The sequence below is a fragment of the Gymnoscopelus braueri genome (genome assembly GCF_963280865.1).
Source record: "Gymnoscopelus braueri genome assembly, contig: SCAFFOLD_107, whole genome shotgun sequence".
NCBI classification, from domain to species: Eukaryota; Metazoa; Chordata; class Actinopteri; order Myctophiformes; family Myctophidae; genus Gymnoscopelus; species Gymnoscopelus braueri.
Window position 1 is genome coordinate 147256 of NW_027660883.1, and position 11285 is coordinate 158540.

General features: G+C 38.4%; 1 protein-coding gene across 1 annotated transcript; it reads left to right on the plus strand.

The window, feature by feature from the left end:
• The first annotated feature begins 1058 nt into the window (after positions 1-1058).
• On the plus strand, positions 1059-10822 carry LOC308081109 (uncharacterized protein). Its single transcript, XM_080457506.1, has 9 exons — positions 1059-1121; positions 2825-2857; positions 3734-3844; positions 5100-5201; positions 5796-5978; positions 6330-6428; positions 6657-6712; positions 7553-7675; positions 7768-10822. Exons 1-9 carry the CDS (start codon positions 1082-1084, stop codon positions 7975-7977), a joined length of 957 nt encoding a protein of 318 aa, XP_080313632.1. The 5' UTR covers positions 1059-1081; the 3' UTR covers positions 7978-10822.
• Positions 10823-11285: the final 463 nt, after the last annotated feature.

The following is an 11285-nucleotide window of genomic DNA, read 5'->3' on the forward strand; positions in this document are numbered from 1 at the left end:
GGATAAAAGCTGTAGGAGTAATGGAAAAAACTGGGTTTTGCACAAATTGGCCTCCTGGTGGCGCTATGACAGGCCCATGTGAAAAATGTGTGGCAGAGGTTCTGAATTGGCATCGAGGGAGTATGTGTGCACAGTTTGGCAGCGACCGGGCCAACGGTGCTGGAGATTTGGTGGTAACGGACGGACAGGACGGACGGACGGACGGACGGACGGACAGACGGACGGACGGACGGACAGGGGGTAAAACATACTCTCTCGCCATGCCTTTCGGCCTGGCGGAGACAAATATCAGATCTACAAGCTCACAACGCCTCGCACTGCGAGCTTGTAGATCTGATATTTTTCACTTTAGAAATGTGCAGATACCCCGTATATAATTTTACTGTATGGTTTATTTACTGTTGAGTGAGAAAACAATGTTGCACATTGAGCTAATCACCCCCACTGGGGGTCCCAACCCCCAGTTTGGGAACCACTGCTTAATGCCGAGGAGAAACGCACCCAACAAAGGATGGTGCGGCACCAGCAAAGACACCACCATGCTGACCCATTACCATCTTAGCCTCCTGATCAAGGCCTCACATGTCCTACGTAACTGTGGCAGGATATTTGGTTCCAGAATCAGGCTTCACAATCAGCTACTGTGGCATCATAGTCTGCGAAGATGAAAAAAAGATGAACCACTGAAAAACTCATCACAGCACAAGGAAGCTAGGTCATTTTCAACACTGATGGACTGCCAGAAGAAAGAAAAAGTGTGTGTGTGTGTGTGTGTGTGTGTGTGTGTGTGTTTGTGTGTGTGTGTGTGTGTGTGTGTGTGTGTGTGTGTGTGTGTGTGTGTGTGTGTGTGTGTGTGTGTGTGTGTGTGTGTGTGTGTGTGTGTGTGTGTGTTTGCCTGTTGTAAGGTTGTGGTAATCTCAAAATAGGAGCTGTTCATTAAGAAATCAATGTGCGAGTACAGTAGTGAAGCTTTATTATGAAACAAGTACTTAAGGAAGTGAAGGAGGTGCTCTTTTCCTCTCTCAACAGATAGTGATTGACACTCGAGATTATCTGTACAAGATCACACATACATGAAAATATGAATACCCACTATGCTGTGTTCCTAGGCCTTTTTTCTGGTAAGTGTCATTTGCATCTGTCTGTCTGTCTGTCTGTCCGTCTGTCTATCTCCCTGTCTCTTAAAGTCTGTCAATCCCTCATTGGTCTCATATTGTTATTATATTAATCTGTCTGTCTGTCTGTCTGTCTGTCTGTCTGTCTGTCTGTCTGTCTGTCTGTCTGTCTGTCTGTCTGTCTGTCTGTCTGTCTGTCTGTCTGTCTGTCTGTCTGTCTGTCTGTCTGTCTGTCTGTCTGTCTGTCTGTCTGTCTGTCTGTCTCTATCTATCCATCTATCTTCCTGTCTGTGTCTTTATCTGTGAAAAGCGATTGTATATTTGTCCTTCTGTTATTTTCCCAGTGGAAAAAATATTGCATTGTGAAGTCAATGCAATTATAATTTGATTTAGAGCGTAGTTTTCTGTTTGATAGACAAATGAACATACCATTGGCAAACCAAGCAACTTCCTTAACATTATATGTTCATTGACGTTTGTGAAGATATTCAAAAGTTGGGTGATATTTTTTGGTTAAAAGGTTAAAGCACTATATTCTGATAGTAATCATTGCTATATAGTGTTTGTTCAATAACAGGAGTCTCAGTTCTCTCCAGCTCTTTAATAAACAGAAAATACGTGTTCAGGTAGGTGACAAAAGGTCTGCCAATCAGGAGAGAGTACCCATTTATCAGCTTAAAATTTGTAGTGTTCTAGTTCTAATTTTGTCTGCTCATTTCTTTATGTCATCACTTCCAATTTCACTAGTTTAATCTATATCCCGTCTGAATTCTCTATCCTGATTGGATAAAATTGGTAGCCCGACCTGAAAATGCATTTTCTGATTAATAAAGAGCTGGAGAGACATGGAGACTCTATAGCAATGTGTACTATCAGAATATAGAGCTATTTAACACTTATTTTAGCCAAAGAAAATCACTTACCCTATACCTTTAAATATTTCCACCAATGTTTTACTTTTTTCACATCTGGGTCCGTAGATGTAATCCATTATTGTGACAACATAGACATGCATAAATGTATGCATATCATCAGATTAGTATCACTCCATGTACAGTATTTGCTATTGTACCCCCAAAACCTCACTCTATGGGAAGTTTCACCACAGTGATTATGCAAAATACGTCAATTAGTGACACTTTTATTTTAAAGCATTCCAGAGCACTTTTAGAAAGAGCACAGAGTCAGACTGAGCATAACCATCTGCTGTTTCCATGCTAGCGTTAGTCTCAGACAACCTGCATTCACACTGCTGAAGCCACAGTGTAAGTTCATGTTGCAAGATATAGTAGACAGTTACCCTTTTGTTGAAATACTCCAACTTCTCCACTTGAAAGGGATCCTTTAGGTGTAGAATAAGTGCAGCAGTAATTAACTTTGACAAACATGTACATGCACATCTGGGAAAAAAGAATTCTAAAATTCCATTTGACTAATATCTGTGTTAATGATGTAGTGCTGGCATTGTGAATGTGTGTTTGTGAGTTATTTGTGGGCATTAATCATTGTATATCAAAATGCTATGAAAGTATTCCCTTTTTCTGTACTGACCGATTGTCTTAATTAAACAGAATCTTTACATTTTAAGATGAAGTGCACAAAAATATACAATACACATTTAAATTATTAGTTTGTTTTGTATTTTTTCAGTACATAAGATAAATGATTGAACATGATTTCTAATTATACATTGTTAATTTTACCGTTAGCACTGTGTGAGATCATCATCTCTGTGAATGCAGGTAAGGATACATCTTTAGAGTCCTGATTATATGTTTGTATATGGTGCAAAATAAAACTTTTTCTTTGTTTTTACAAATAAGCTGATACATAAGAATACATGGGGGTTTATGCACTGACCACATGTCCCTTGGGAGTCGGATGCAAGGTTGAATCCGACTCCCGTTATATCACACATTTCATCCTTCTCTCTCTGTCTAAATAAAGCATAATGCCAAATAATAGATGCTATGTCACACATCACAATGCCTGAGTGGGTAAGCAGTTCATTCTGCATCACCTGGGTCTTGAATAAAACCGTTGGAACCAATGGCATGTCGTGATCATGTTTACCTACCTGATGAAATGGATGTGGCTTCACATTAAGATTAACACAACCAACAGGGTTGCTCTAAGCTGCACTAAGGATTTTACAACTTCCTGAGAGTAACAAAAATTGCAACACATTTGGTACAAAGTAACTATTGGGCTATGGAAACCCCTATGGACATATTGTGCATTATACTATAAGCTAAATGCACCTGACTTCATAATTCCTGCCAGCTCGAAGCATCTGAACCTTCTGCACGCTTGTGCATGAATTTTTGAGAATGTTTGGTGAAAATGTTAGCTTGTACGACTAAAGACTTAACTAAAGATCTGAAGAGACAGGGACACTCCTGTTACTGAAAAAAACCCACTATACAGTAGCTATGATTAGCATATATAGAGCTTTAGCTATCACTAAACTGTTTGAACCAGAACATATTACTTACAGCACCTTTCATTTGCATTGTGGATATAGTGTTTATGATTTTATTATGAGTTAGGTGATATTTATAGTAATAGACTATTGTTTGAATATTAATAGCAATTTGTTGTCCCTTATGATGATGAAGATTCAGAAGAATCAAGAAAATCAAGAGAATCAAGAAGATCAAAAGAATCAGGACAATCAAAAGGGAGAGAGAGGAAAAAGAAGAAGATGATGAAGAAGAAGAGAGTTAATAGTAAGTAAATAGCATGATGATTGTCACAACAACATAAGGATGATGAAGAGAATGAAGATGAGGATGAGCCAAGGCTCAAAGAATTAGACAACTGTCCAAGAATGCATTTTGTTGTTTTTTTATTTACCAAAACTCTCCAAACATCAACCTGTCAGTGCAATAATATTCACAGTGCAGTACTGCCCAAAAATAAGCATATGAAACGGTACTTGCAAGAAAAACACAGGCAAAAGGCTAAATGAACAACATCCTATAACTACTTTCCCGGCTACACCCTCCATGAAGGGCCGCAGAGCAAAAGTACTGAAATTCTTTACTTAAGTAAAAGTATCAATATTGCAATGTACTGTAGAAATACTCTGTTACAAGTAAAAGTCCGGAATTAAAAATTTACTTGAGTTAAAGTACGAAAGTATTGGCATCAAAATGTACATAAAGTACCAAAAGTAAAAGTACTCATTATGCAGAATGTCCCGTTTCACAAGTTTTCACACGTTTTCAAAAAAACTGTTATTTTATACATTTTAATGTATATAGGGCTGAAGTGGTTAATGCATGTTTTGTAATAATAATCAAAATCTACAAAGTAAAGTAGGCCTAACTAAAGTTTTCAAATAATTGTAGTGGAGTAAAAAGTACAATATTTGCCTCTGAGATGTAAGATGTAAGTAAAAGTACAGAAAATTGGAAATACTCCAGTAAAGTAAAAAAAACTGTAGTACAGTAATTGAGTAAATGTACTTAGTTACTTTACACCACTGCTGTTCTCTAGCCTGCCCAAACCGATCTAACTGAATGCTGCTGCAGCCACCCCTTTAAAGCAGGTGGGTCATACCAAGAACACAGAGTCATTCTTTGTATTCATTAACTTAAACAAGGCAAACTATGTCCCATAAGTTATATCCTTATGTGACATCCTCCAATGCACGTGATATCCTCCAACACCCACTGTTTCCCAAACGGGGATCCGCGACCCATGTTTGGGTCGCGGATCAATTTGTATGGGTTGTGAGTAAATATCCTCTTTTTTTGTTTTCCTTCATTGAAAAATATAGATATATATGTCAAACGATTTTAAACAGTTTAAACAAAGACAAAATCACAACTTTTCATCAATTAAAAACAATTCAAACATTTTTCATTTCATTTATTTAAAGGGGAATACCACTAATTTTCAACATTGAACTATGTCTTTAATACACCTTAGAGCTGTAGAGAAAAATATTAAATTGAAAGATTTGTTCTCTCTTTTCAGACCGTGACAGTAGTGACAGTAAAAGTGAGGAGGACGACAACAATAATGATGATGATGATGATGATGATGATGATGATGATGATGATGGTCAGGGAGTTAAAGGTAAAAGTAAAGCATAATGATGATTCTCACAATAACATGATGAGGATGATGAAGATCATGATGATGATGATAAACTACTACTACCATGCTGCATTGAGATTCATAACAAACTCACCTTTCAGGACTCAGGATTGCAAGCTTTGAACGCTGGTTGGTCTTCATTAACATCTCGCAGGTTGCAACATTGGTATATGTTCATTTACAAAGCTATTCTTGGTGTCAAGATCTCCCTTCCTACATTTACTCTAAATGAGTATTGGTAAGGAACACCCTTAGGCTAACCTTAGATCAAGTTTTTTTTTACTTTGCTAAATTCCTTGAGAAGTTTTAAAAGGCAAATGTACTCACCAACACTTGTTCCTGCTTGGATTTTTTGCCTCTTTAAAAAAAAAGTTGTACATTTTGTACATCTGAATTCTATTTAATGTAGGATCCCCCCCCCCCCACCTGCTACATCAGTTGCCTATTCAGTGAAATCAATGATTCAGCAACAAATTAATTGATAAATAATGATAGAAACATAGACAGAGTGAGGGAAAGAGGATATAGAAAACCTCAGTAATACTGATATGATTCAACTCTTGGTATTTACAGCATCAAGCTCACAGCCCCAGACTGTCCCTGCTGTGACAACACCATTATTGACCTCATCAGGGAAAATAACGACTGACAGCTCGTCAACAAAACCAGTTGCTTTTTCTGGAACATTCTCTCCCATCTCCACATCCTACACAGAGTCCTCTACATTATCTGAAGTTACTACTGCTCCCTCATCAGGTATGATTGGAGTTTCCAATTATGTTATGATCAAACTTGGGCAATGTTCGTTGTTCGGTTGGTTCATTGCTTTCTGCTTTTTTATTTTTCTGTATAAAGATGTGTATGCTGTAATTGTTCCAACAACATATTAAAAAAAAATGCTGTCTGGATTGCCATTGCATTGCCATGCACCTCATGTTTACCTTCCTGTGAGTGTGCACATGTGCGTATGCGTTCCTGCTTCCCTAACCTCACAGCAGTATATTTATAAAACTGCTGTTGCCGGGTGCTGATCATAATATCAATCTAGTAACTATAGTTATTCACTTCCTCAAAACCAGACTTTTTATCATTTGTTTCTCAACCTAGGTACCATACTGATTGTGGGTGTGGGGCTGGTTGCCATTGTCACTTTATTAGGAATGGTAGCATTGATCTTTTTCAGGAAAAAGATTAAGAACTCTCCAGGTAAAACACACACACACACACACACACACACACACACACACACACACACACACACACACACACACACACACACACACACACACACACACACACACACACACACACACACACACACACACACACACACACACACACACACACACTTCACAAAAGGATTTAAAATACATGCTTACATCTTATTTGCTGTAAATCTTTGGCCTTGAAGTTGGATTTCTTTTTCTTTTTCAGCGCCAACAGACCAACATTCCAACAGACCTGCGGATACAGACTTTGCTGCTGTGAATGTGAGTTTGGGGAAGGTCTCAGCTTGTATCTTTGTTTGTGTAGCAAATACATTTAAATTAAGCTAAAGTATGTAAAGTTAAACTAGACTATCACTATTAAGCAAAGTTAATACTAAAGGAAAATGGTAAGCCATAACAAAATTAACTTCATGTTATAGATTTCGCCAAACTACGGTCCATGCTCTCAAAACAATTAACACAGCCATTGAAACTATACTTTTGCTAAAAAGCCCAATTCCACAGCATAATGAAGGGCTGCACCTTTTCAGGTTACGTCTTTATAAAACACATTTGACGTCTAAACTACATAAGTCATCTATTGATTAGTGGTTTGGACATTCGAGAACTGTGGAGATCTCTGCCTGCCTAAGCATCCACCAGTACACCTCTACGGTCCCCTAGGCCAGTGGTTCTCAAACCTTTTCATGTCAAGGACCCCCAAAGTGATGTGTATTTAGCCGCTGACCCCCATCAGAAAAGAGCTTGTGCCAGGGACCCCAGAAGAGAAGATTTGTGTTAAAAAAAAAATCTAAATGTTTCAAAAAAACGACCTACAAGCTCACAGTGCATCACAAAAATATTTAATATGGTTAAAATGATTGTTATGCTATATTAACTAATTTAGCTGGAGACCCCCTGGAACCCCCAAAGGACCCCTTGGGAGTCCCCGGACCCCACTTTGAGAACCACTGCCATAGAAAATGTACATTGAGTTTTGCAAAATATCAAGGGTTCAGATTGCTGTGTCGTTTTGAAAGCCTGGACCTTTGTTTGGAGAAATGTACTATAATTGAATTTACGTAAACTTAAGCTAAATTAAACTTTTTCCTCTGCTCCAAGGCTGCCTATGAGGAGATCAGAGAAGAGGACAGACATTCAAATGTTCCTCCTGTGAAGGTGTTTACCATCTACTCTCGTGCCTCAATCACCAACATGGTTAACAGCCGTCCTGGACACATGGATGTAAGCACTTTTAGCCTGTTTATCTGGGTGAGAAACATTTGTAGGCTACTGTGTTACGACATTGATTGACTCTTATTTTGCCCCACTCCTAGGCGGAAAATGGATTACACAACATCAACTCTGAAGTGGGTTTTCTGAGAGAGAGAAATGTCTTCACAGATCCCTCTGCAGTGTCAGTCAGCACAGGTGCAGTTGGTTATGCTGGTGAAGGTTTCTACTCGTTGGCACAGCTTCCATCTGGCACTGGAGGTGGCTTTAATACAAGCCCCTTCAGTCCCTCTGTAACCAGAGTTGTCAGCTGAATTCGAAGATACTTGTCTAAGGTTTTCAACAGAAGGCTGCTGTAATTATAAATTGAGCTTTTACACATTTGGCTGTTGAGTAGAGCTTCAGTTAGACGGAATTTGAATCCAAACAACATATAGACCCCAGACCCTCAGGCCCTAAGAATCAGTTAACCAGTTAAAAAGCCTATCAATGTAACCTACGTAAGTTCACACTTTTGGGCATGAGTACATGATGCAAATGCTAAAACCAGACTTCACACCCACATATTTCACAGAAACGCTGAGGAAATGCGTCTGTTTCCTTCTGGTCTGCTTCTGTGTAACTTTGTGTGCTATTTTTCGAGAATGCCAGTTCCCTTTATTCTTGCTAAAACCAGATAATATCAGGGTAAAACAAAATGTCCTATCCTTTGTATTGAATGACAACAGGGTGGAGAGCAACTGTGGTTCGGCAAGAGATATAAATGAGAGAAATAATGTAGTTATAAAAAGGACGCCTATGAAGGCAATCAGGCAGGTGCTCGGGCACAGATTTGCTCCTATGTGTGCACGTGCCTACATATGAAGTCAAAAAGCATTAAGAAGTGGGGAGTGTTAATGAAGGGTACGTACAGCAATGCCCACACATTCAACCTCATTCCTGAATTCAACGTGTGTAGCTATCAGAACCATAAACCAACATGTGACAGTGGGAAAGTACTGTATTTTGCTGATGTGGGTTCTGCTAATAATTTTCTATATCACCCATTTCAAGCAGGAGACTCTCTTTACCTACCCCCATGAAAAAAAATATATAACTAGTCAGTTATGGGGATGTAAAAACCAAAACGATATAAAAATCTATTAAAGTATTTTGTTAAAAGTTTATAGCTCTATTACGACAGTAATAGAGTAGAGAATTTGTTCAGCAACAGGGATGTCCCCGATTTCCATTACCAATTCTGTCTAATCAGGAGAGAGAACTCCACAAACATCATTTATCGTCTTTTATCATTTAATTCTTCTGCAATTGTGTTGTTTTGTTTCATCACTTGCACTTATTTTCCCAATACGTATGTGTTCATTCATTACCCGACAAAGAAGTTTTGACAGCGACATGTTGTCATCATTTGTTACTTGTACTGTGTGCCATGGTCTGGTACAATCCAGCTACTATACTGTTATTTCACCTTTTGAAATGAGTTACAGATGAATCTACATAGGAGACATACTTTGCCAATAGGGAAATATATGTTGTTATTTTTCCATGTCTCTCTCTCTCTCTCACACACACACACACACACACACACACACACACACACACACACACACACACACACACACACACACACATGAGGAAAAGCCAAACTAGAGCCACAGGTGTGATAAAAGTTTAACAATTTTTATTTCCTGACAATTCCTTGGATTTACGCACATAAGAAAAGCTTTTCACAGCACAAGGTAGAGACTGAAAAAGGTAAGAAGAGCATAATAACAGAACATAAAAGATGATAAATGGCATTTGTTTCACTTTTATATCACTGAAAGAAAAAGAAAAACTGAAAACAAGAGTAACCAAGGAAAGAAAAATGTTTGGTTTGTGTTCTTTTTTCCCAGTGGAAAAACAAACTAAATCAATCTAAAATTCCTGATTAACACACAGAATTTCAATATAGAAACGCTACACCACTTATAACCTTGTCTTGTATTTATATTTTGTATACAGTATATATACGATTTTCCCCACTACTCCCTCCCACTAGCCTACACCCCTGAAATCGTCCCAAAGCAGAGGTTGATGGTACGAACACGGTTGAACAAATATCAAATACTGTACACAGGCACTATCAAGTTGCGTACTGGGACACGTACAATCAAGATGGACAAAGTCCCTCCATCTTAATTCTATCATCATCGGTATGTGAACATGTATTGTTTCAACAGTACATTATAGTTTAAAAAATATATACGTTTAAAAAAGTAATGTACATTTTGCTGTTCCATGCTGCCAACTTCCATCCTATTTCAATTACTCAATTTGAGAAAGTGAAAATGTCTTTGATCCAAATAAATATAAATATAAATGAAGCCAGTAGTAGGAACAGTGACAGTGTTTCAAGAGAAGGGGGGGATATTTCTATCCCCGATTGGGGCTTTGAGCTTTGTGTGAATTGGGTCTCACATGAGGATGCAATGTCCTTTGTAGCTTTCTGCTCTCCAACCCAATCCACTTACTAAGGCTGCATGCGTGTGTGCGATTTGTACATGATTGTGAATTGTGGGCTTGTTTGTGATTTTGTAACTGTGTTATACTGTACTATACATACATGTGTTTAAGAAAATATGTGTGTTTATTTGAGAACTGTCTAACACTGATGACGGCTTGGCGCTGAAATGTTTTTGTTCCTGTCAACAGGAGGGCAGGTTGTATCGGGTACTGTAGACGCAAACAAAACCTAAAATTACAACGATGCCATAGCACCCTTTTGTGGACCATTTAAAGCAACCATTTTGCGACCCTCAAGTGTCATAATGTCAGTGTTCATACTGAGTCTGTGTGGCAACTGTTTTTTTTAAATGATTGTTGTTGGCCAAAGTCTCTTTTGCGAAGTTAAAGTGATAGTGCGACTCACAAAATTGCCAGGCTCCTGGGCATCAAGGGCAACACAATAGGTAGATAAAGCCTGCATAATTAATCCTCTCTTTATCTAATTCGATGTACATTTTGATCTGAATTGTTGTTTTAAAGGTGTATTATAAACGTTACCAGCTGTTAGGAGCATTCAGTAGGTAGGCTTTACTTCTTTATACATTTTGCAGTGGCCACTTATTGTCCCTCTTAAGACAGTACTCAATATTAAGGTCGCAAAATTGTGCAATAGTAAACAAACCATACATGATTTGAGTGCATGGGGTTCTCATCTTAAACAAGCTCAGTGCTTAATGAGTCTTCCAGTTTAGTAGACCTTGTATTGTGAATTTGTACTTCCATGTACTGTTATTCTCATGTCTTACTAAATAAAAGTACATCAATCAATCAATCAATACATGTCTTTCTCTCCAAACACAGCAGTAATAATCATTCAACAGGAGCGTGAAATACAGTATGCTCTAATTTCCGAGGAATGTTGGTTCCGTTTCAAGTCATGCTTGCCGAGAAAGATGCTTAAAAAACGTACTGAGACAATAGGTATGTTTCAATTCAGAGGGTGCAGCCTTCAAAGTGCGGCCCTAGGTAGGGTGGGTATTGCACTGCCCCCTGGAGGGCGCATAGGGCACACACTCTGCCTTGAGAGAAGTGGCAGTCAGCCCTCAAAAACCTGTTTTCGTGGATTTAGAAACCA